The 27,296-nt window shown below is 40.0% G+C and overlaps 1 protein-coding gene across 1 annotated transcript in view; it reads right to left on the bottom strand.

The window, feature by feature from the left end:
* AGPAT4 (1-acylglycerol-3-phosphate O-acyltransferase 4) overlaps nucleotides 1-27,296 on the bottom strand; it is an 80,845-nt gene that overhangs the window by 33,653 nt on the left and 19,896 nt on the right. Inside the window, exon 3 of the mRNA XM_082048879.1 lies at nucleotides 2,222-2,391. Within this exon, the coding sequence (XP_081905005.1) occupies nucleotides 2,222-2,391 (170 nt within the window). The remainder of the gene's footprint in view (nucleotides 1-2,221; nucleotides 2,392-27,296) is intronic.

Raw genomic sequence — 27,296 nt, 5'->3', positions numbered from 1 at the left:
AGGTGCAAGATTGTCTTTTCAGCAGCAGTGGATATGAGATGAGCTTAAGAAGATGTTGGTAGACACCTAAATTTTGCATAGAAACTTCATGGATTATAAAATTAAACAGCATTAAACCCCATTGGCTCACAAAGTCCCCAAGCCACAAAATGCTGAAGTCTGGGACATGACTTAGAAATCTCTCTTGACGCCTGCCTTTTCCTTGTAACTCCTTTTACCAAACATCAGCCCTCAGCATAATGGTTCTTACATTCCTAATCGCACTGCCACACCAAGCCCTGAAACTTCACACACTGCAAACTCATGTAACGCAGCACAAAGTCAAACCAAGCTGTAGTCCTGATCCCTATGCATTCATCCACTGTTGTGCTGCCCCAAGCCAAGTACCAGTACGCCAACACAGACAATCCAATCAGGGAACTGATTGTGTGTCATTTGCAATTTTTTATTTTAACCTGGCTTAAGATGAACCTTCACAGGTTGCTACAACAGTAAAATGCACTGCTTTGCTGTGTAAAGAGACCTACGCAAATGAGAGCACATGGAACTACTTCCTTGAAAAGTTTCTGGGAAGTAAAACCACAGTACATTACTGAATACGGAAATAGCTTTAAAAAAAAATTAAAAATAAATAAAAACTGTATATCAGTTCCTAAAATAATCCTATGATTTTAAAAAATACAAACTGAATAATAACTGTAAGCATCTAAAAAGGAAAAAGTGTTTCCAGTTAGTGCAGTAATTGTTCAACAATTATGCTTCTACCTAGTGGTTTTCTTATGCATAGGGAACAATATAAAAAAATTAAAATGTAATCCTGATTATCTTGGGAAATGATAAAAAAAAAAAAATTAAAGCTAATGAGATTCAATCCAACCACACAGCACCAATGTAAAATGAGATTTTTGACCTTATAGGCCCCTGTCAGTTTCTACAGAAATAATCCTTTATTTTACTACGATGGTGCTTTCTGAAGAAGCACCTGATCCTTTAAAACACAGCTTTATTTAGAGAACTATAGCCATTAGGCTTACAAAATTAGATAGACTATACTAAAGCACTATTGGATAATGAGCACATAGAAGGGAGAATATTTCTGGCATGCACGTCTGCCTGTGAGGAACAGGCTTCCCTACATCTCCTGCTGTCTCATGCTACCCTCCAGCTCTGTGCTCAGGTCTTAGATATGACGGCAGAATTGTTTCTCAGTGATCAGGAGCCAACAGCCATTTTGGAAAGGTATTTATGCTTATTTTCCTTCAGTTTTAAGGCCCCTTTTTATTTTTTTTTAAGCAGACTTTCATTTTTATAATTTGAAAGTAACTGGAATGGTGTCTAAATGTCCAGAAAATGCAAAGAGTCCAAAGGAAAGGTCACAAAACATCATAGCTTCACACAGTCCAAGGTCAGGACTTTTGACAGTAGGCAGTAGCAAAGTTAGAAGATGATGCTACAGAAGACCACCAAAATCAGGTATTAGTCTGCTTTCTTAGGAGGGAGGAACCCTTTATCTAAATCCTTTGTAGGTGCAGGATGCTGTTACCAGAACAGAATTAAGTCAAGCTAGCTTAGCAGGAGGGCTTGAATCATTCCCATATGCTGATGGGGGAAACAAAAAAAACCAACCCTGAAAACAAATGTACATGTACTCCTAGCCTAACGTAAGGGCGTATTCAACTACAGATAACTCATTCCTCCCTATCTGTTACTAGCTATAACCTGGTTAATGTTTTCACTTGAGATAGCATCTTATTCTGAGAGACAAGGACTACATCATTCAAACTCTTGCTGTGTGTATTTCTAAGACTACACCACAGGAAGCAAACAAATTCTACGATTTACTGGGAAAGAATCACAGAAGAGCTCATCTTTCTGCGGCACAATGAACCATAACAGTCACCTAGCAGGCACAGACAGAAACAACTGTAATGACCTCCACAGGTTAAAAAAATACCTCCTTCAACAGCTTTAACTGCAATGCTTTCAGAATTTCTGTGAATGCCCAAGCAATCCTGTCTCAGTATTCCACATATTTGCACTGCATTGCTTTAGGGTCACTTCCTTAAGCCTGGACAGTGGCTGAGTGAAATTTGAGCACAGATCTGTTAACTTTCAAAACCACAATTTGTTTTGGTTTCTGTTGTTCGGGTGTTGTTGTTGTTGGTTTTCTCCCTCACATCCAAAAAGACAAAGTTTATTTTGACTGCTAAACAAAACTCACCCCCAAGACCCCAAATCTTTCACAAAAGTTCCAACCACAGAGAAAGTCGATTTCAAAGTTGTGGTTAAGGATTACGATGGCATTCTCCTTCCCATACTTGTGGTAATTCTCTGGGTCAGTGTAGAGGGTGCAATGGGTGCCTGACCACCATTCCAGCAACATCACCATCTCTGGAATAAAGAACAAGAAATATATAAATGTATGTAGTATATGCAAAGCCACAAAATTAGTAACATGTTATAAAGCATCAGTCACCTCAACAGTGCATGGCACAGAAGGGGCTGTAATGAAGTTGAAACTATGCAGCCACACATCTTGTTACCAGAAGGTAGGGGGACAGGGAAGAAAAGGGAAATAAGGAGACTGCATGGAGAAGGGGAGCAGAAATTTTCCACAGTGATATTGAGAAAAAGGAGTTTCCTTTTTTTGAAAACTGCAAAATCAATGCTACACAGCACATGTAAAATTAGCATGTAACGGTTTAGAATAACACAACAAAATTAAATGAAGAATGGAACAAGCTTGTAGGAGAAACAAACATACTTACTCCTGACACATACATGTCCTCAAGCTCCCCTAAAAACTGCACAATTACGGACCAGAAAGCAGTTTGGACAAGACACCTGTAACTAGGCCTGTTACACGTACACTTATGCATCAACCTGTCAACTTGCCAGAAGTAACAGTCATATGCCCTGCTACATCTGATGCATTCTACATTTGACAGGTGTGTTATCAATCACCCAAAGTAAAGCGAATAACTAAGACTGTATCAAGAACATCCATCCCCAAATGAAAGACAAGGTGGGTGGCTGACATTTAAGCGTGCAGAGCCAAGAATAGTTATTAATAGTGTAACTATCTGCACATCCCTTAGTTGATGAACGGATGAAACAAATGGGGCAGAAGAAGGGTTAGGTTGGGTGGGGAAACAGGGAAATTACTGTTAGAAACCTCAAAAATCACTCTGGATTGGCACCCAGATTTGTTCCCAAAACCTACATGTAAGAAATGATACCAGGATCAGTAGCACAGTGAGGACCATTCAAAACACAGCCATACTTACCTAGCTGAGAGCAGTTTCTCAGCAGTCTCCTAGTGACTATCATACAGCTTTCAGCTTCCTATTTGCTTATTCCATTATCAAGCATAGGCAAGAAGCAGGCATTTTATTTGTTTCGCTTGTAACTATAAGCCTGACCGCAAGACTTGCTTATCAAACCTTTATTTAGCAAAGTCCCTCCAGTCAGGGGCATGGGAAGTTGAAGTGAGTCAATAAAGCCAACAAGCTTGGAGAGCTGTATCTCCATGGAAATGGAAAAAGAAAATCTAAGAGCAGTGGCTCTTCTCAGGCAACCCATGTCCTGAGCTGGGGGACAATAGGACAAATGAGAGCTGTCTGTCAAGACAGAAAAGGAATTAAGGGACACGTTTTCTTCCTGTCAAAGCTCTTACAAAATTCCTGTACCAAAGCAAAGGTCTAATGTGTGGGGTTATCCTTTCCCAAGTGAAACATATCTCCTGCTCAGAGATGTCTGTGCCATATGAATGTCTCTCCTGGAAGGATGAGACATCCAAGATGCTCTCCTGGGTTCAGGAAAACCCAGAAGCATGGCAAATCCTCATTCACCTCAGGGAAGATGAAAACCACGTCAGTCTCCGAGACGCTTCTGAAATCCTTTCAATTTAGGTCCCCCACTGGCCTCAACTAGTGACTGAAAACAGCTAGGAACAAGTCATCTACGTCTTCAATCTTCATTAGCAAAATTAATTGCCTGAAGCTTTGGGATGACGCTGTACTGTACACCGGAGAACAGGTATTAGTGACAGGAACGAATTTTATCTAAGAGTGTTACAACCAGGCTAATAGACAATCTCTACTCAAATAACGTCACCTTAATATGATAAAGCCATGTTTACAGTACAGATAAAGGACTGACTTGCCAGCCCCCCTGCTTATTTCTAATCAGAGCTGGTAACTACTCACTTAGCAGGAGTACATATTATTCAGTGCATGCTATTATGCATCAAAACAATAGTCAGAGATGCAGAGAGAGACCTAAACTGCCATAGATTAACCAAACAATGTTTTCCCTGATTGGAAATTGACTTCCCAACGAAAGCCAACAACGTTCACATCTCAGTGAGAGAGCTATGGCAATACACAAGTGTTTACATGGCTGCACTTCCAGACTTCCCCTGCTAATCTTTCCATTCGATTTGTCTTGGGAATAAAAGCACTACACTCCTCAAAACACAGAAAAAAATTAATAATACCATAATCAAATAATAACCGGGGGGAAAAAAATGACACTGTAATTTACAAAACTTTACAGAATCTACAGTCCCATCCTGGTGCAAATCACAATCACAGAAAAGAAAGGATGTTACTGATGGGATTAGTTTGTCTTTTGCTTAACTAGGAACCCAAGAAGAAGAGATGACTGCCAGGTGGGATTTTCTCTATCTTAATGATGCTGACATTAAACCTTTTGCCTAAAACAAACAAATAGAGATGATGACTGTAAGGCCCTCTTGAAGAAAAAGCCAAGTTTACCTGAGAAAAAAACAGCTTCAAATCCATCCCACTTTAAGTGTCATGAGTTTTTTTTCTTTTTCTAAGAACTTTGAATAAATCTAATAACACATCACAGATCTCATTATATGGGTGTGCCACATGCATAGAGCTCTTCAGTTACGTATTTTCAATCACAAATACATTTCAAAAAAGCATAGACAAAAATATTTCTATACATTGAAATAACTAACTTATGCTTTTTCTATGGATAAACGTTTAATCCAACTCCTTAATTGTATTCCTTAAACATGTGTTCATTAGAGCATAAGCAAAACAGTGCAGGGTGCGCAGGGGATTCGCTCCGCCCAACACGCACACCTTTTAACAATAAGAAGTGTGCTTAAATACAGTAAGGTATTAAATATTCATAATAACCCCAGGAATGCCTATACATATTCATAACCTTTCCCTGTTTCTTATTAAAATGAGTCTCAGATAACCATTTCCATAGTCTTCTCCTTGACCCTCCCCTGTTGCGCCTGCGCAGTGTCACTTGGCGAGGAGGGGTCTTTGAGGGTCTTTGGATGAAGGCTTCAGCTTCATCACAGTGAACTTTTTACCTTTGGCTCATTATGATGAATTGGCTGGAACCCAAGCTGCCAAGTCAACCGAAATCAGACTGGCGCCCCCTTTTTGCTGTAAATCTTGGCCATCTTGTCTCCTCAAGGTTACAGCTGGTGCTGTAAAACTTCTTATCTTGGCATTCAATGAGGTTCTGTTTTTTTTTCTTAACACAATTGGTTACATACAGCTCTAAACTAGATATTCATTATGTGGCTTAAAGTGTTAGTTCATTAGTAGGCCCTTATTATGTGGTTGGTTAACCCTTAAAATGTTAGTTCCCTCTATCAATATAACTTCATAAACAAGTTTCATAACTTTTTACATAGAACTTAACCACCTTTTCCTTTTTCCAGGTTCAGAGCCAGTGCCTCATTTGGTTACATCTGTAACCATTAAACATCTTAGCATGAATCACAACTGCATTTTTCACAACATGGTTAGATTCTTCAGGTTTCACATGAGCAGGATGTTTGTGTGAATAAATGCTGGAGGTCCCTATTCCTCACCTTGCATGCATTTGTCACTGATGTGCTCACACAGATGCTGCAGAAACACAAAGCAGGCACTGAATACCTCTGTATTACATACAATAAATACCATCTGTCGACCTTTAAGTTCTCATTTCTTCCCTAATCTTTCTTCCCCTTCTTCCCAGCCTCCTTTCTCTTTGTAGTTCTCAAGGAATGATTAGTAGTGTCAGTTTGCACTACCCTTGCATCGTGCCACCAGCTTCCACAACCTGCCACAGAAATTTATTACCCAGAAACTTGCTGTGGTGGCTCAGCAGCACAAGGTCACTCATACACACTCCCCCTCCTCCACAGTGTAGACAATCAGTGCAAATTTCCTCCTCTTTGTACACCAGTCAGACTGGATAAGTAATATAAAATCTATAATCTATACACAGGAGGAAAAAAAAACTATCTTGCTCCCAACCTGGGCTGGTCCAAGATTTCTAAAGCTTCTCCCCAGCTCCTTTCATGAGGTTTTGGAGTTTGAACATCACAGCTAAATTGGGAAATTAACATTCACTCGCATCCAGTGATGCTTCCACACAGCTAATGCAAAGGAAGGGGAAAAAACAGAAGTATTTGAAGTCTCTCATCCCTGCTCTGAAGACAGAGTCCTTGCAGTATGTTACAGCTAGCTTCGGGAGAGGCTGATGGTGTGGAGAAAACATGCCTTCAGATGCCTAATATGGATACTCTATCTGCTTAAGAATGTTGAGGTTTTCTGCCTTTCTGGAACTAAAAACTCCTCACTCTGCTACACAGAACGGCCCCTACCTCCTGGCAGAGTAGCCTGCTTCCTAGCTCTTCACATATCTGAACTGCCTCAATGCCTGCAAGAATAGAACAAAAAGAAAACACCCCCAAGGCTGACTTGAATGATAACTAGTTATACGAAAAACATTGAAGGGAAGAAGGAAACACACACAGAGTTTACTGAGACTTGTTATATTTACCTCAAAGTTTTGCAAGAATGAGTCATTAAAACAGTTAACATTGTTCTTCTATAGAATTTGTTAATAACTCCTTTAGCTAACTGTTCTTGGTAAGCCATCAAACATTTGCTTACAAGATTAACCAAAAATGCCTTTTTTAAAATGCAACTAAAAGCATAGTTATGTATTGATTCAGTAAGTACAATAACTTGAATATCTCAAGTAAGAATGTAACCTTTTTTAAAAAGCAACAGAACTGCTTCCTTCTATGACATTCTTAATTTTCTTTAACCTATAAGGTTATAATTAAGGTAGCACCAAGAAAGAGAACTTATGAAATTCTTATGGGAGTATATGGTAAAAGCATAGTAAACTCTCCAATACAAACAAAAAGCAAGACAAATGAACAAGCTGTGACCACCTTTTCAAGGACCAGACAGGGTGAATGTGTGACAAACAAGTACAATGCAGAGAAGACTGGGGAAAGTATTGTGTTCCCTCCTCCACCCCAAAAAAAGGTAAAAATAAGGCTAAAGACAGACTGACAGCATAGTCCAGTCCATGCCTGTCTGTAGAAGAATGACTTAAATAATAACTTAATGCCTTTCCAGATTTTTGGGGCTACATCTATTAGGCACACCTCCTACATATTTTCCATAGAAATAATTAATTCTACACATAACTAAGAAAAGCACATCTATTTCCTTCTCTGAACTACTCAAAAGCCCTCTCTGTACAAAAGACAGGGTTAAAATCCTGAACGATACCTACTATATTAACTGCAAAGCTACCTAGCAGGTTTTCAAGACACTTCTAAGTATTGATGACCCCACAGCCTCCTTACACAGGCTATGCTAGTGTTCAGCATAATCATGCCATCTAACCTGGCCGGTCACTTATTTCTGGTCTCTATTCCCTTCTCTGCAGGAGCTACAAGTAATTATGAGGAAAACCTGAAGGCAGGAGTTCTGCTGTAAACTTGCACTGATTAGGTACATGAAACAATCGGAGCTTAGAGCTGGAACATTACCACATATCTACAAGGAAAAAAATTAAATATGTTATTATTATTATAGAAAAACATATACGTATTTCCTGTGAGGGCAACATAAAGCAAGTTCTTGGGGAAAAAAACTGCAGCTGGAAAGTCAAGCAATGCCTTTCACTTCTCCCCAAGATGAGAGGGAAGACATGAATGGAGCCAGACAGACAAGGCATCAGCTCTCCAGCTTCAGATTCCCTCCCATTCTTTACTCTGAGCAATACACACAGGTGTGCATCTGAGCACCAGTGAGGTGTAATGGAGAAACCTGGGCCACTCCAAGACAGAGGTCCTGGTCTTCAGCCCACGGGAAAATGCATAAGTCAACTGGTTTAAACAGAAGAGAAACCCAAAATCCAGCCGCCCCTTGCCTCAGCACCACCACCCATCACCTACCCCCCCACCCAATTTACCCCCGTTGTTGATTTAATCACTATTATCTTTGGGCTTTTTTCTGCTCCTTTAAAGCTGTTTTGCAGCAAAAGGGAGGAAGCTAAAGGGGGAAAATCGTGCACTCAAGCCAAAAACCTTTCTCTATTGGCTGCCCCAGTCCCCACAGGAGATCCTGTAGGCAACTCCCTTGAATAACGATTCAATGAATCGTGTGTGCTTTTAGGGACAGAAATCACCAACAGAGAGGAAGGCAGAAATGATGACTCTTAATTCCCCACCCATCAAAACTGGATGTGCTTGCAAGGAAAAAGATAAACACAGCCTGGCCCTTTCATATATTCAGGCTCTGAAACCCATTTACTTCAGCATTTGCTTGCAGGAAATTTTTCTAACATACTTCTGTCTACCAGTCTTCTATTCCAACAAAGACAATGTGCTGCTTTTGCCACAAATGATTGAGGTCAGTATAGCATGTGCTGATCAAAGGAGTCAGTGCCAACAAACAGGGAAAGACAACATGCTGCTTGGCAAGTTCCCATGACACCAACATTTGCTTTGTATGAGCATGAAACGAGGCAGTCGCATCTCTTCTGGATGTAGTTTCTTGTTGCCCAAAACATCATCGGCTTTTTCCTACTGTGCACAGGAGCATCACCACAGAGGAACTGCTTAGCAAAAGAAAAAATGGTTACAGTGCATCCACTGCAAGCCACAAATACTGTTAAACACAGGAGCCACTAGATGGGCACAGCCAGTTAAAGAATTTTACCAGTTTTGACTAGGATTTCAGAGATCAGAAGAAACACCTGATATATTAGTAAACTTTTGCTTGGTGCCTAAAGGCTAGGAGAGAGAGAGTGGAAGTGCAAGTCAAGGCTGCAACTTAAGTTTTAAACAAAGTAGATTTTTGCTTCTTGTTTCTCAATAACTGAGGCCATGATATTTCTTTTTGTGAAAAGACAGTATGAGTAAGTCAGCCCACTTCGGATTTAAGTGAATGGGAGAGGAGAGCAATGGATGGATAACCCATCCCACTGGGATAGACCCAGAAGTCTGTTGATGAACCCCATACTTCATTTCATTATGGAGGGAATATATGACTTGAGAGAAACCTATGTTATGGGATAAAACCAGTCAGCAGCTAACCCAAGGAGCTAGGAAAAGCTGTGCTTCTCTACCTAGTATTTCTGAAGCAGCTCACATCCCCTCCTACGTTGCTAATATACTTTCCATTCAGGGGCTGTGGGCCTCATATTCTTATACCACTAGAGGACTGGGATGTTACAACACCCTTCTTGACATATTATTCCTCAAAACTGGATCTCTCATGAATGTGCTTTGACTGTGCTCTGTTTTATGGCAAAATCAGCTTTCAGAAGAATCCAGATTATTCTCTTCCCTGTTTGAAATACCTCCTCACCTGTGTGGCCCTAAAGTGGGTGTGACAAAGGACCTCTGGTGGGTTAATCCTGATCAGCACTTAAATGCCACACAGCCACTCGGCTCACTCCCCCCAGTGCGCAAATATGAAGATCAGAAGCAAGAAATCTCATGGGTTGACATAAAGACAGTTTAATAAGCAAAGGAAAGAGGAAGAAGAAAGAGAGAAAGAAAGAAAAAACAAACAAACAAACAAACAAAATGAGTGACGCAAAAGCAATCACCTCCCATCAGCAGAAAGATGCCCAGCATGTCTCAAATAATGGCTGTCTTCCAAAAAAACACACTCCTTCTCAGTTTTAATTGCTGAACATGATGTTATACGGTATGGGATATGCCCTTGGTCAGTTTGGGTCAGTTATCATGGTTGCATCCCCTCCCATCTTGTTGCACACCCCCAAACTACTTGCTGGGGAGGCAGAAAGAGTGGGAAAAAGAGAAAGCCTTGATGCTGCACAAGCGCTGCTCAGCAACAGCCAAAACAGCCAAAACACTGGCATGTTAATCAACACTGTTTTAGTTACAAATCCAAAGCACAGCACCATACAGGCTATCAAAACAAAACAAAAATCCGTACCAGCTAGACCCAGTAGCACTATAAAGAGTTCACTCTTCATGATCAAATTCTATCTTTGAATGGTGAGCAGACTAATGTCTACAGCTAATGACTAAGACAGTTGTTCAATTATTTCTAGCCAGGATGAGAAAAATTCCTTTAGATAAGCAAGAGTGTCTCAACAACAAAACTAACATTTGTGCCCCAATGAGAAGCAAGAAGGAAGACTCTTGACAAGGAAGCAGTATGAAAATAAAGGTAATGTAAAACTCATAATCTAACAAAGCCGAGCTCACGGAGACACAGATTAACTCCTAGAATACTAAATCAGAGACAAAATTAAGTCTCATCAAAAAAATAGTTTCAGATTGAGCATGGCACCATGTTTTTAAAAACAGAGAAGAGACATATTACTAATACTTAGACTGGTGAGCAGATATATCATCAGAGTAACTACACACAAGTAACCAGGTCTCAGTACTAGATGGGAATGAAAACAAAAACAACAAAAAACAGTTGTTCAGAAGAGATGTCTGCAAGAGTTGGAATTCAGGGAAAAAACCCTCTATAATTTTTCAGGGGCAGGTCTATATGTCATAATCTGCTAACTCTGATTCTATAGACAAAAGAGAGACTTCAAGTCTAACGCACCCAGGCTACACTAAGTAATTAATATGGTACAATAAAAGAAATTGCTATTAAACCAAAGAGAAACTGAAGATTAGTAAACAGTTGTAAAGGAGAACTAAACTAAGAAATCCAGCTATCTATTTTTGGTTTCTTTTGGTCGACCTGGATAAAGAAAGATCTTCTTGAAGTATTCCTGAGGACTAAAACAGACAGCACAAATTAATAAATTTTGTAGATGATACAAAGAAACATTTTAAGAATCAGATGACCTTGAGAGGCAAGGTAACAGAAATGGAATTAATTTTGATAGGAGAGATAACTGTGTGACGCGCTGCAGGACTAATAAAATAGAGTGTCATAATTTGGAAATGACAGAGGAAAGAGATTTCTGGGAACGTTAGCTTGCCACTAAGAGTTGCTGCTCTGTTCGTATTATGCAGCTCTAAGAAGGAAAAAGATGACATTAGGATGTTTGTTCCTGGAGAGAAAGAGAACAACACATTGCCCTACTGAAATAATCTCTGGGCCAGCACATCAGTACCAGACATCCATGCTCAGAAAGGAAAAGCCGAAATGAAGCAGATACAGACCAGGGCTATCAGGATAACCAAGAACTAGAAAAGCTTGGCTCACTCAAGCTATCAAACAAATGCTGAAAGAGGACTGGGTTGCTGCCCACAAATGTGGCTTAAGGACACAGGAGGTTGACAGTGCAGAAAAAGAACAATTTAAGCTAAATAATGCTGGCACAAGAAATAAAGTGACTGAAAATACAGGTATCTGATATTCTGAAGCTTATTCTAATTGCTTTGGCAGATTAAAAGTATGTAACAGCTTTATAAATTGAACGAGATTCATCTTAAAAAGAGTATACTATACTGCTGATAGAAACAGTGTGAATTTATTTCAGTGATATAGGAACTCCTTTCTAGTCCTATTGCTCATCATTAGAAAAAAATTGAAATTTTCTAACCAGACTGTCTTATAGACCAATGTCTCCCCTCTTCCATCACTGCTTGAGAAACACACTGCAGAGCCAGGGTACCACAGGGAAGAAGCTGGTATCTCACAGCAATATGCAAAGGCTTTTGTTTAAGCAGGGCAGCACCAGCCAGAAACCCTTCCCAAAGGAGTTCTCAGCTGAAAATCACTTTCCAGGGGGCCAGGACCTGAAAATTCAAGCATGCACAAAAGCAAACATGAACCAAGTTAATAGATGTGATAGTCTTAACTTGTATATATTCAATCACAATTGACTTCAACACAAGGGAGCATTAGCATTTCCTTAACTGTAGGACTATCAACACTGTCCATATTGAGAACTCACACCTTCACTCAGCAACAGCCCACACATTCATGTGACTTTTTTTTTTTCCATATTCATTGCTTATATGCACTAATTAGACAATCTAAAGATTAGGAAAGTTATTTGACTCTTAAGTCAATCTTCCATGCTTAACCCATATATTTAGGAAGGAAACCTATTTTCACATAATTTCTCTTATCCTAATATGTATTCTTACAAAAGTCTTAATTTCTACATAAAGCAAGTTTATCCTCTATAGTTTCAATGCAAACAAAAATTCTGATTTTTGAAAGAAAGCATTTCAGAACAAAATGGCATACCAAAAGAGAAACGTTTGTTGCTCTAAATCCATGCCTTCAACATGTTTAACCTGCATTTTCAGTTACTCACAGAAAAATGATTGATGATAAAAGAGACTACCAGGTGCCACAGAAAGTAACCTCTAACAGAAATTGGAAAAGAAGTGCATTTGTTTAGAAAACTGAGCAAAGGTTAATTTAAATCCTAAGAAAAACTGCAGTGCTTTTAAATAAAACCTCTAGTTACTGTTTCATAGAGGTGTAAACATAAAAAGAAGGAATTTCTGTCTCTTCAGAACAGCAGAACAAGAAAACTAGGGGTCATGGCATCTAAGGCCTGTACCTTTCCATTAATATTTGTGGTTTGCTTTTGATTTCAGATAACTAGCGCACTCATAAGAAATATCCACATATTACCAGAAATAATATGGTACAAACAATTTATTTTTAGGAGTTAAGGCAGATGATAACTTCTACTCAGTCTTCTTGTGCACAACATATTCTGTCTGAATTTCAGGATGGGAAACAAAAAGCTGACTGAGTACCTGTATTATATCATCAGAGTTAATGGTGAATAGCAATGGAACCTCTGTCACTTTGAGAACACTGTTCAGAACAAAACCATTACTCATTTTCACTTGCATTCCACGAATTCCCTGTCTCTGCCTGTAATCTTAACAGCACCTCACCACGTGACATCTGAGAGACAAGAACTATGTCCCGGTGCTTATTTTAGCTTCTTAATCCCTAACAGTGACTTTTACAAAATGTTCTTTAAAGGGACAATAAGGCAAGAAACTACAAATCAAACAAATGGCTTTCATGAATTAAAAATAAAGTACTACAGTTCAAATATACCTATGAAGTACACATAAAGCTGTGATTTTTGTACTGAGTGTAGCACGTAACCCCTCAAACTGAAGTTATCCAAATACATAAATAAACAAAAATCCCCACTTTTTCTTACAAAAAATATAATATGAATCAGAAATAGTACATTCTGTTAAGAAAGACATACACCTGAAGTACACAACAATATTACACCACAGGTAAGGCCACGAGTGCCTCTCACATCACATTTAGTTTGATTGTGCTTGCATTAATACTTTCTCAAAACTTAAGTGCAGCAAGGAAGTTAGAAAAAGGATCCACAGGTAGAACACTGTGACCTGCTCAGCCAGCCTGCAGCTCATGTGCTCCAGCAGGTGAGGACATGAAGGCACCACTAGCTGGCCTGTTAGCCTCTCACTGCCCAAACTGAAAGGGTGCCCACAAAAAAAAAAAGCGCATTACTGGCTTCCTCCTTTCTAGTCCCAGCAGCTCAGTGTAACACTGCAAAAAGATTGGGCACAGACGTAACGTAACTACCTTCTTGCTTTCACATGTCTCCCACAACACTGTAGTACTCTTAGAATTATTTGCATTGAATAATTTTCCCAGGAAACACAGTTTTAGCTCACATGGTACATAGCAACCTTGCATAATAATCAGGCTCATAGTCTACGCTCTTTCATTCAGTTTCCAAAAAGGCAGCCTCTGACAGTCACAAAAGGCAGGATGTGCCTGTCTGGTAACCAAGACATTTTCCTACTCAAGGCTTTAAAATTATGAAGAGTAGCAGCCAGACATATCATTTCAAATAGGTACAGAAGTAATAGCTATTGTTTCTTTTAAAAGGCACAATCTGACTTGTCACAGCAGTAGCAAAAAAAAAGACCAACTATGCAAACAAGGCGTGTGCATTTCGGGGGTAGAGAGGTATCACAAAATCAGATGCAAATGCACTATTGATATTTCTTTCAACTTCATCACAAGTATTTCTAGCACAACAGAATCACAGTAAAAAACACAGAAAACTTCAAGATTTAAGCGGGGGATGTAATATTACACGAAGTATATCAGGTACCAGAATCTTTTCCCACTAAAAACTGATTAAAAGCATACAGAAATCCCAGAACAAAGAAGGCAGCCTATTGCAAAAGTGGGTGATTTCCTTGAACTTAGCTAGAGAATTCATTTCTAAATTATCTTTACCAAATTTGTTGCCCCAGTTCACTGAAAATTAAAGATGCACAGGACCCATGTGACTCACTGACTTGGATGCAGTGTTTATCTGCTTGCTAGGTGACGGAGACAAAATTATCCTCTTCCCCCCCTTTAGGCCATAGACAATACTGATTTAAAACCGACTGAAATACTCTGCTTTAACTCCGGCAGGCTGACATTTCGTCTTTGCATTAGGAAGACTTACAGCTTTTTAAGATCAACCCTCCCTGATGGCCATCTGGGCTTCTCACAGGACTTCAGCCACTTGAAATTGAGAGAAGCACCAGTTCTGGTTGCTGTATCAGACCTATCAAGGGCAGCCTGTAGAGCTGTGAGGTTGCCAGCTGGCACTGTGCCTGAGGTCTCTGAGGTTCTGTGCAGGCCATATGGATCTTCTCTAAGTCTTGCCTAAAGAGCTGGAAAGCAGAAAACCAGTGCAAATAAGCACTATTTAGCATCTAAATTTACCGACCTTATGTGAAGGCTTAGACAATAACCTCCTGTGTTATCAATACTGCTACTTCAATGTCTTTGGAACAGCTTGCACCACAACAGAACCAAGAAGGGACAGGAAGGACCTAGGGGTACTCCAGTCCTATCTCACTATGGGCCTGTTATTCGAAAACTGTGTAATTCTTACCAGTTCAGATCTTTCTCCAACTGGAATTGGCATGTAGCCTGACAAAGTGGAAGAAGCAATGTCAGCAAGTTCAACTGAAGGACTGAAATCACTCATGACCTAGGTTGCTGCGAGCATCATTCCTTCCTATTTTTTTCTGACTGCCAAGGGTGTGACTGAGAAGCTTGTGAAAAAACAGCACAGGAGCAGAAGACAACAATCCAGACAGATGCCATTCAAAGGCTCCTCCAACAGCCTGGCTCTGTGGGGTGAAGCTTTCAAGGAGGCTCCCATGAGGAAGAAGTCAACCCAGAGTCCTCCAAATCCAGATGTTGCAGCACACATGATCACTCCTTGACACAGTACAGCAGAGGGGCAAGGAAGTAGACCTTAAAGTTCAGCAAGAAAGACTTTGATGTATGAACTTTGTGAACTTTGTACAAGAGTAAGATGCAGAGTAGGGAGAAGAGCTTCATCTACCAGACGGTCCAGATCAAGGGGCTAGCCCCAAACTCGAAGAGGAAGTCTCTCTCTTTTAACTAAGAAAAAATAGCCAAACAGCGCAGGAAAAATAAATCTAAAACAAGATTCAGACCTCTGTTTTAAAACACACTTTGATTTTCAAACCAGAGCTGGCTATTTACTAAAAAAAAAAAAAATTAAAAAAGCCCACACAACTCAACAAGGAATGTGGCCAGGAAGCAGGGTTTCATGTCACATGCCCAGGTTGGGGACACAGAGGGAGCCCCAGGCTGACCACAGAGCCCACGTGCCATTGCTCACCTTATAGACATAGAGAGCCAAAGCATGGCACACAGCCCACAGACACAGTCCCAGGGAGGAAGGTAAGAGAGCAATTCTTTTACAGAGCACAAGGGCACACACAGGCTGCTGAAAGCAGAGCTCACTGATAATTGTTCAAAGGTGTGCTCTATGCAGAGGTAGCCTATGACTGGCAAAGAATATGCTGAAAAGAACACACCTCATAAATGTGCCATTTGGAATCTTAACATATGAACAGAGAAACCACTTGAAAGTGGTAACAAGCACCTCCTTCCAACACTTTCTTATTTGTCTACATATCTTCAAGATAAAAATCACAGGAGAGAGGATTATATACTACATAGTTGAAAACCAAACCAACCAAACAAAAAAAGCCAATCCTACCCCTCCCCCCCAGCTGATTCTGTAAACTATAAGAATTGAATGCAGCTTTAAACTGGAATGTGATTTTTGCATTAGTCATAATTAAACATTAGTTTCTGAAGACTGATGGTACACAGGTTGGGGTTTTTTTCTCCTCCTCCGCCCTCCCCCCCAAAAAATATACACTAACATTTACTTAAGTTAGCCAGATCCTCAACTAGCATGAAAATAATCCTCGATTCCAGTGTAGTCACTGTTACACCATGCTGAGTTATACAAAATAAAGATTAGACTTGTCACATCGATTAGAAAGCTGAAGTTTTATCTGTGGTTTGATCTTCTTGGCAATTTAACCTCAGTGCTTGCAGAGTCATAGAATTAAAACCTGCATGTACACATGCATGAACATATGTTGCTTTATTGTGAAACATATGTTGTTTTATTGAAACATTATGGCTGTAATTTTGAAGGCCAACATTACAGAACAATAATTCTGGTGCCTGCTGTGCCTTAGCTCCGTGAACACAATCCATTCCATTTTCTTACAGAATTAAGACAACAAACACTTTATTGATAAAAAGCATTTCACCCTTTTTGATGGAGTGTCATCAATGTTTTCTCAGATGAAACATACCAAATGAGACAAACTACAGACCATTTAATACAGCCAAGCTTGCGTTTCTGTAACACAGCCAAGCTGTAATTGCTTTGGGAACCAAGATCAGAATCAGATTTAATGTGAGATCTTAAATGCACACGCCTTCAAGGTATCCTGAAAGTCACAGTATTTCAGATCCTCATAGGGCCTATGATAGGAAATGAGAATTTGTGGTTAAAACCTGTACGTGAAGGCATGTCTCCAGTATTTGAGCCGGCTGCTCTGATCTGGGCATAAGACTTGCACAGGATCCTTCCAGTTACTGCAAGTGTACCGGCACATCACCTGATTTCCCAGCTTCCTCCCAGCTCCATTCCCATATTGACTTCCCTCTCAAAATGCACACTGATCACCCAAGCTTGACCAAATAGATTCTCTCTTTCTAATGTAACACCCACAAAATGTAAAACAATGTTCTTCTTCAGATGCAAAAGAAATTTTAGGTCAGCATATGTATTCTTGAAACAAGAGGTTTCAATGGATGCTGTAGCCCTGGACTAGAGGGGTAGAAGAACACGGAAACAAGTTTTGTTCATTTTTTTAGCCACTGTTCCTTTTAAACTACCTCCACGCTGAAAGTTAAAAGCAACCCTCCCTTCAGAAAAAAGCAGCTGCACACTTCAAACATTTCATTTCAGAGCTTTTTTCTGTCTTTTATCCCTACACAATCTGCCTACAAAATAGCTGCTTCTCTCCAAGTTACAGAGCACGTGGAACAAAGCCAGCCTTCCAAGTACAATGGGTTTAACAAACACAGATCTGCAGTAGTCAGTGTTTTGAAATGCTCTTTTCAAACCCTTCATGGAAATTAATTATTTAACAGCCACGTGTCAGGGATATTTGTCTCACATTTGAAGGCTCCTCTTACCATTCCTCCCCAAGGAATTTAGCAATACTCCTATGTTTCAACATACCCGCAGTTCCTGGTGGCAACAGGACCAGTCAGTGCAGGTGACAATCAATCAGACAGGTCCTCCTGCTCCTCTGTACACCAGGACTGTGCCGAAGAGCCAGCACATGACTCCTTGCTGAAGACCTCATGAGTCACCAAAGGCAGCAGCAGGAATGACATTCCAATTGTAATACCAGAATTCAGTAAAAGTGCCCTTCCAGACAGCCAAGTTGGCCCCATGAATTTCTTCTACTAATATGTATTTTTCACATCTCAAGAAAGACATCCTACAAAAGCACTCACAACAGGGACTGTTCATATATGACAGCAGACAACCTTCCTATCCCTTTTTTGATTTTCCCTGTTTAAAAATGTGATCATGATTACACAACTTTTCTACAGCAACAGAGAAATGTCAGAAGCTAGAAATAAAGGACAGACACCAGCATCCCTACTCTTTGTATGAAGGCTAGAGACAGCATGATCATTCCAACCCCATTTGGGACAAAGTACTCAACAGTATTTTCAACCTTCTCATATTGTTCATGGGAGCCACATTTGAAAAGCTGTCCTGAAGGTTACTATGGCACTCCACTATGCTACATAACACAGAAGAACCTAGCATACCACTGCTCTTAATACAGGTCCAATTCCCATCTTTCCAACATATAGAAAGAGCTTTTCAAGGACTTATTTACATGGCACATACACTGAGCAGTAGCACACATCAGGTCCTGTCTTCGTATCGTCTTGTCTTCCTCATTAAGTCATTAAGTCCAATAGCGTAACCCACACAGCTTGGGATGCTCCTGCAACATTGTTTGCCCTTCTGCGCACCTGCACTTGCATAATGGTCTGTTTCTCAACCATCATTTGCTTTCCACATGAGGAAATCTATCACTTGTTATAAGAATAAAACCTGTACTCATGGATCTGGCATTCCAGCCTTTCTAATTCTCACCAGAGGACTGCATACACCTACAGAAAGCTACAAGCTATCACCACACAACTAAGGAAATTGAAATCACCTTTCGGGAAACCTTGAATTTCAAGCATGAATTAATGCAGATTTCTAGCACTGAGTCAGAGCCTATGAAGGCATTAGGAAGACAGACTTCATGGTGAGCTTCAATCCAATTAGACATTTTCTGAACCCTCAGCATTTAAAAAAATACTGAAAACATAATGTCATACTAAAAGGAAGAGGTATGGTGGTGTCAATTCTAAACTCCCTATAAACTAAGAACGCCTGGAAAATAAAGAGGTATGTCAGCTATTTTGCCTGTGTATTTTCCTCCTTCACAAGCACAAAAGGCAATATATGTTCAAATAATAAAATTTTACTTGATATATTTCACTGGGTAGGACAACTCTTATAAAAATTCAGTTGAGATCAGTTTGCATTCAATTTCTGAAAAGATAACCCAATCCAGCCAATGAAAGCATTCTTCCAAATACTGCAAGGTCAAGATCCCGCTCCCTATCTTTTACAAAAAATAGTATCACAAAAGTCTGTCACAAAGGCCCTACAGAGAAACGGTTCGAGTTTGAAGAAAGTAATATATTCTTTAGTTCTCTTTACCTAGCTCATCAGTATGGAGTCCTCAGCAAACTGCAGAGTATTAGCACACTGCACATCTTCAGATAAGACACGATATGAGCTAGGGGAAAAGCCGGGAATATGTCACGGAATTGTATGCATTTGTTTAAAGGAAAAAAAAAAAAATCCAATAAGAGACTCTCTGCAGCATTTGAGGATAGTACAGGAAATGAGCGCCTTTACCGCAGCAGTAAGAGCCCCTGTCAAAAGACTCAGAGCTGCAGATCTCCCATGCTTTCCTGAAAAACAAGGGTAAGCTGCTTTATAAGTGACAGCAAGGAATTAAATCTGTACATCACTCTATTTCCTTACCTAACACAGGCAGCAGAAACATTCATTCATCAAAATCATTAGCAGTGTATAGTTTCCTGGATACTTTTCTTTTAATGAATCCACATAAGTACAAATGAGCAGTAAGAAATGTATGTACAATGGAAAAACACTCATGTATTAGGAAGCTCACTTGTTTTTTAACTTTCAATGAAAACCCCACACTCAGAGATGCAATATACTGGAGATTCAATTTAGAAACACAGCTAAGTGAACTGAAGAATAATCAGACTGAAGCGTACTTCCCACTTCAACACCATGAGAAAGGAAATGTTAGTTATATCCACTCCAGTGCAATTTACTTGAGTACAGAAAAAGCACACAGAGGTAAAATACTAACAGAAGTGGGATAACAGAAGAGCAAAACAATATACTCACAAACAATTGCACTGTAATCTCTTATACCTCTATCCCATTGTGGCTCCTCATTTTGTTTCAAATATTATTTCAGCAAGGACTGAAATGGGTCTGGCAAAAGCATAGCCGCCTCCCCAAAGCCAAGCAGATGAAAGAATTGTTTTGCACACAGTTCCATTTGGTTTCGTGTCGAGAGTTAAAGGATTCCTACTTCTGAACATGGTGTTGGAAGAAACATGTTTCAGCGTAGGCTACGCTAAGATTGATGTAAAAGAAATTCAGCAACATACACTCCAATTGCCCAACAAGATCCTGCTACCTTGCAACAGTCTCCAAAGTGAGAAAAAACCATAATATTCAAATAAGAAATCTTAACCTGAAAGTTGTGAACAAATCACAGGAAATAACCATTGAGCCATGGAGTACCAAGCATGTGCACTCAAGAACCTCTTTTATCTCAAGTGTCACACTGAAAAAACACAAGTACCTGCTGAAAGGAAATATTGCTATCTACTGGTTTGGAAATCCTTCTGTGAAAAGTTAGTCATCTACCAGATACTTTCACTGGACCAGCTGCTGAAATCCTTGCTGCAGGAGGTAGTGTTCTTCCCCAGATAGGGTTGGGTTACTGCTAGTTTGCATTTATAACTGGTGATGATGATCAATGGGCATCTTTTCTGGAGGGTGACATAGGGTCAAGAGACTACCATTCAGATTTAGTACCATTTTAGTAATTAAAATCAGCCCCATAGCTAAAATGAGGTTACTATAAATATACAATGTCTCTTAAGAATTTGATCCTCTAATCGCTATTTTCACCTTCATGAATAAACAACTGTAGTACCAAACTTGTACAACACGAATGTCTTCATATTCTGTGCTAGGACTTGGATCATTAGATATGATGTTCCTGAGTCATGTCATATGGAAGTACTTTCATACACAGTCCAAAAAAAAAAAAAAAAAGGAGGAAAACAAAAGCAAAACAAAACCAAACCACCTCTACAAAGGTTGTGACAGAGAAGATGTTCTTTTCCTTAAAGAACAGGCTAAGTGCCTCTCTAGCTTTTCACCAGACAGAAAGTATCATTATCAAAAGATGCTTTCGCATCTGTTTTCCCAGAAAGCAATCTCTTTCTCCTAAACTAAGAGATGGTCTTAACAGACCATATCCCTTTTAGCTTGAATTAGGAACTCCGCTAAAGGCCATGCGCAGATGATGTTCAGTCACACACCTTCACGTACAGACCAGCTCTGCACTCACACAGCATGCTTGCAATCAGTGTGTATTTATAGTCTTGGTTGATCCACTAAAGCTCACTGTCAATACCTGAACCACTCTGAAAACTGGGTAACTACACTTGCCAGTGGCATAAAATCAGAGGGACTGGAATGTTATTAGTTGATACAGTCAGTCAATGGTAGCAGACAAAATATGGAGGTATGGACTATACACTGCAGAGGGCTTATTCATAGTGATGAATATAACTTCACTGGAAAAAAGGGAGTTCAAGCTGTGGTGAATGCAGAAAACAAAAACATTACCTTACTCTACCAGCAAAATAATGGAGAACCTACTGCAGTGATTTGCTCCTTCAGTCCTTCCAAATTAAAGTAGAGAAGCAAGATTCGGTCTCAGTGGGGAACTGTACAGTATTGCCACGAGTACACAACAGATATAAAGAGGTATTAAGAAACAGGCTGGAGGAAGCCATTAACAAATCAGAGTATATGATACTTCGGAGGAGACAACTTCTACTCTAACAAAATATCAACATTGTCAAAGCAAAGGAAACTAATACTTCTCTGAGGGCAAAACTCATTTCAGGATGATAGAGATCTACCTGGACTCTCTGGAGGCTTCAAAAGGGAAATCAACCATAAGAGCAAATACGATAGAAAGAAACTGTATATGCTCATATGTGGTCATGCACACACAAGCTTGTAGGACAATAATTCAGACAACTCAACAGTGGGATACTGGGGCACATGCCATTATATGACAAGAGAATACTCAGCAACAAAAAGAAAATATTTCAAAAACACATCTGCAAACAAAAATAGTGTGGTCTCCCCGTTACTGCTATTATAGAATGGATCCTGACTGATTTTATGAATGGCATTACACAGCCTTCCACTTGAAGGGTCAAGAGGTTCGTATTTCAGTATTACAGCTTACATCTCTAAGTCTGCTTTCTGGCCCCCTGCCCCTGAAAGAATACTCAGACCCCAGAATCATAGAATCATTTTGGTTGGAAGAGACCTTCAAGATCATCAAGTCCAACCATAACCTAACTCCAGCACTAAACCATATCCCTAAGAATCTCATCTACACACCTTTTAAACACCTCTAGGGATTGTGACTCCATCACTTCCCTGGGCAGCCTGTTCCAATGCCTGATAACCCTTTCCATGAAGAATTTATTCCTAATATCCAATCTAAACCTCCCCTGGTGCAACTTGATGCCATTTCCCCTTGTCCTATCACTTGCTACTTCGGAGAAGAGACGAACACTCTCCATGCTACAACCTCCTTTCAGGTAGTTGTTGACAGTGTTAAGGTCTCCCCTCAGCCTCCTTTTCTCCAGGCTAAACAGCCCCAGCTCCTTGAATGCATGAAGCAAGCAAGAACTGTAAAACACATCAGTACAGGCTGCAGCATACTTCATAGTTTGAAACATTTAATCTACTGATTTCTCAGCATTATTTTGTAAACAAATAGTGATACATGTTATCTGCCAACAGATGTTTTCAGGAGAGGTACAATCAAGAGAGCTCTTTGCAAAATTGTTGACCTTCATATGTTTTGGGAAAACAAAACCAAAAATTTGAAATGATAAAATTTAGATACACAGACTGTTTAAAACAGGAACATAGTCTCACCCCATATTAACGGAATTATTTTTTCTTAACGTGAAAAGGCAATCTAGCTGTAGAAGCTAACAATAACAAAGTTCATAACTTGTCGTGTATTATCTTTAAATGAGAGGAATACCTCCTGCTGCCCCTACTTTGACAGGTTCAGTAAATCAGATACTGCTTTCTCCCATTCTACTGCCCTTGCAAGCAACAAAAGGTGAGATCACGCCTGTCACTTAGCTCATTTTTCACTAGATCTTTTTTATGATGCAGTTACTACATTACTTATAAGGAAGGGAAGAAAAAACTAGTTAGACAATTAAACATTACCGCATAATGACATATATATACACTTTTCTCAGCTCCAAGAATATTTTATATTTAACAAAATCTGTCATACACAATATACCCCCATAAAATCATTTTTTGAGAGCAAAAGATTCCAAAGAGTCAGTGATATCCATCATTCTAACAAAAGTAGATTTTGGAGAAAGCTAATAATCCACCTTATTGTATACAGCTCAACGATCGACATCAATGACTGGAACTTAGAAGCAGGATACTCCCAGTCTGACATGCAAACCCCTACTTCAGATTTGCAGTGAATATGGGAGGACACCTAAAACTACATTACAGAAAAGAGGTATGGCAATGGTTTGTCTGGAGATAATCAAGGTAGCCCAAGTGCTGAGAACAAAGTTGCCACAGTGTCATGGAGCTCAATGTAGGCTACATCAAACAGCTCACCATCTGCGCAGGTACTTTGGTACCTGCCTACTCAGATCTCTGTGCTACCATAACTATCTTGCCCTCAGTAGCAGAGTTTATCTACATTAAAACTAACATGAGCATTTCCTTAGTACACTCTGTTTCTATAACCATTCCCATGGCGTGGCTTAAAGGAAAACAAGAAGGCTAAAGTGATAGTCTAGCTCTCCAAAGGTTCAAATCAACATTTTTCTCTTTGCATGACTATGAAATCTGGCCTCCAATTTTCTTGCAATATTTGTTGTAAACGTTTAATAGCATTTACTAGTGGCTTCATATGGATGTGGTGTGTGGAACAAAGATAACAAAGGTTTATACGGACAAGTAGCAATTGAGAAAAAGTAATTTTGCACACAATACTCAAAGCAATGTTGCAAACAGGCTAAGAAAGCAAACCTAAGTGCCCTGTGAAAGCTCTTTGCTTGATCTACATTAACAAGCATAACTCAGTTTGCTTTATAAATAAAACACTGCAGGATTATATTAAAGACACTGTGACATACCCTGAACAACAGCAGACTACTTCCTCTGTAGTCTAAGATGGTGGTAGAGGGAAGCGCTTCTTCAGGGCCCTCTTGCTTCCCACCCTTTCCCACCTATTTAACTGCACCAGAGGAGAGAATTCTCCTATCTGCCCCAGCATCACCTCAGACTAACAGCAAACGAAATGGCCAAGGGCTCCTCTGAACTCCAAGCGGACAGTGGGTTGTTTGGGGAAACAAAATAATCTTGAGGATTAATATGGCCCTAATACTGCCACAGAGCCTTAGCTGGATACCCAGTTCTCACATTGCAAAGCTCATAGTTCTACATGGAAGGAATTGGCTTTACTGCCACATAACAGCCAGTCAAGATGATGAACTTAAAGCAGTTCTCAATTTCCTCTGGTTTTGTTTCTAGAAAGCTCAGTCACAAGAAGCATCAGTTTCCATCTTGTTTTTGCTGCAGTCATTGAGCAAGCACCAGGGTACCTCTTTCCATGCAAAGGGTCTTTCCCTCAGAGGGACTTACAAACTGCAGTCTACATAGTGTAACTTTACCCAGTGGTGTAATAACACCCCTTTCATCACACAAGAATAGGCATTAGTACTACGATAATTTATTTATGAAGGCAGATTAGAAGCTAAATCAATTGCTTTCAAAACCCTTATGCACCTGTCTACATGACTCTGCTGTTGTTGGCAGATCTTTTGCCTATGCAAAGTTCACCTCATGCAAAGAGTCAGCAGGAGGCCAGTTTGCCACTCACCCTGGAGCAACAAGGTGGATCTCAGCACAAGGAGAAGCTAATTTTCCCCCCACCACATTGGCAGCAAGAAGACAAGTTATCAACCACTGCCCCACTCGCAGGCAAATCCCTTCCTGAGTAAGTACACCCTGCACCACTACAGAAACCATTTGTCCTGGATGTGCAGGTCCCTTTCTCATGGTCTTGGCCCACGGCAGTGTCATGACGCAAACAGCCCGTGGGAGCCCAGCACACCCTGTTTGCCCCTGGGTAGCCCTGCACCAGTCCACCCAGCACAAACTGGTTCAGCAAGTACAAACCACTGCCCCAGCACACTGTGCAGTCCCTGCACATGGCACTCATAGCCCAGACAACATGTTCCCTTTATGTGTCTGGCCAACTTTACAAGCTAGTGCAGAAAAGCCTCATGTACCTTTTGTGGTGGTTTCATGTCCTCAGATAAGGGGGAAGAGGAAGATGTATTCCCACCTCTTCCAATTCAGGCACAAACAGCATCCATGAGAACTGCAATGTATTCCATATTAAGTGCTTCATTCCTTGGCATGTATCTTGGTGCTCAGTCTTTTGGAAAAAGACACTGAGGACAAGATGTCCCCAAATTATTTAAAAAAAAAAATAAGATTGACTGCTTGCCCAACCTTTGTAATGCCATCTTCCAAGTACATTTATTTTTAAGACTTTTTTTTTATTGTTACCTCCATGTTGAGGTTTGTAGTGTTCAATTTCCTTATTAGGGGTGCACTCTGTGGAATCCAGTATTAGTGAGAGTTTATCAGGATTGTAATTTTAAAACAAGAGGATTAACAAGCAGATGAACCAGTCAGTGAATACACAATTTGGAGCCAGAAAATATTTTCTGAAAGTTAGAAGCTCAAAGGCTTTGTTGTTGGTTTGGTTTTTTTTTTGTTTAGGTTTTGTTCCTATGCTTTTATTTATGTCTTTAAACTAAACACGGTGTGTAACCCTTAATAGACTTTTAGCTCATTTCAAGATGAACACAGACAAAAGTCTGTTCTTTTCAAGATGAATGTCCACTCTCTGCAATTAACACTCTTCAGTAAAGGCTGAGATGTACAAAGGAGCACTAGAACTAACCATTACCTTGCAGATATTTGTCAGATGGGATAATGGGATCAAACAGGAAGAGTTTATTCATAGCAAAACAATAAAAGTATCTTGGAGATAAAAAAGCAACACAAACTGCAATCTGATGAATGGATAACACACCTTGTGGGGAGCAGGAAACTTGAGCTGAACAAGGCTTCTAATCTGCAACTAAAGAACATTTACCCAATTCAAATGTCATAAAAAGCCATGGCAGAAAAAATAGCAGTTTATCTGAACCGATTCTTTCATTTGCAACACTGTCAATTAGAAAGTTTTCCCCAGTGCTAATACATAATAAAGCATGTCAGTAGAGAAGCTGAACTCACCCTCCATGATCAACCCAGGATTCACAATTGGTCTGAAGACAACAACTTCTCAACACCCATTATTGAAAGTAATTTGGTGTGTGCTGTTAGACCTGCTCTGTTCCATTAAAAGCAAGCTGTTGCTCTAGTTAATCCTTTCCACTGTAAATTCAAACCAGAAAGCAGGTTTCTACCTCTTCTCTAACTTGCACTGATAAACAGAAGTTCAAAGTCTATGGCTTTAGCCTGCTGGATTGTCAGTAGCTACAGTGAGCAGCTGTAGTGCTGTTGCCATACAGTAAAGAAGTGGCAGCTCACACAGCTCCATGTCCTCAGCTACCAAACCACAGTTACTCTATACCGTCATTTTAGGGTATGAAGCTGGTGAAGGGTCCGGAGCACAAGTCTTATGAGGAGCAGCTGAGAGAACTGGGGCTGTTCAGCCTGGAGAAAAGGAGGCTGACTTACCACCCTCTACAACTACCTGAAAGGAGGTTATAGGTCTCTTCTCCCAAGTAGCAAGTGATAGGACAAGAGGAAATGACCTTAATTTGCACCAGGGGAGGTTTAGGTTGGGTATTAGGAAAAATTTCTTCATGGAAATAGCTGTTGAGCATTGGAACAAGCTGCCAGGGAAGTGGTTGAATCACCATCCCTGGAGGCATTTAAAAGACGTGTAGATGTGGTGCTTAGGGACATGGTTTAGTGGTGGACTTGGCAGGGTTAGGTTAATGGTTGGACTCGATGATCGTAAGGGTCTTTTCCAACCAAAATGATTCTATGAATACTTTTACTTGAGCTAGTGTAGCTGGATTCATGTAAACAGACAAGCACCCCCAACTCATGTTGGACTACTGAACTATGGACAAATCATTAATCACAATAGC

Source organism: Streptopelia decaocto (genome assembly GCF_964273445.1).
Source record: "Streptopelia decaocto genome assembly, chromosome: 3".
Classification (NCBI taxonomy): Eukaryota; Metazoa; Chordata; class Aves; order Columbiformes; family Columbidae; genus Streptopelia; species Streptopelia decaocto.
Note: the sequence above shows the minus strand (reverse complement) of the source record. Positions and strands in the feature narration are given on the sequence as shown.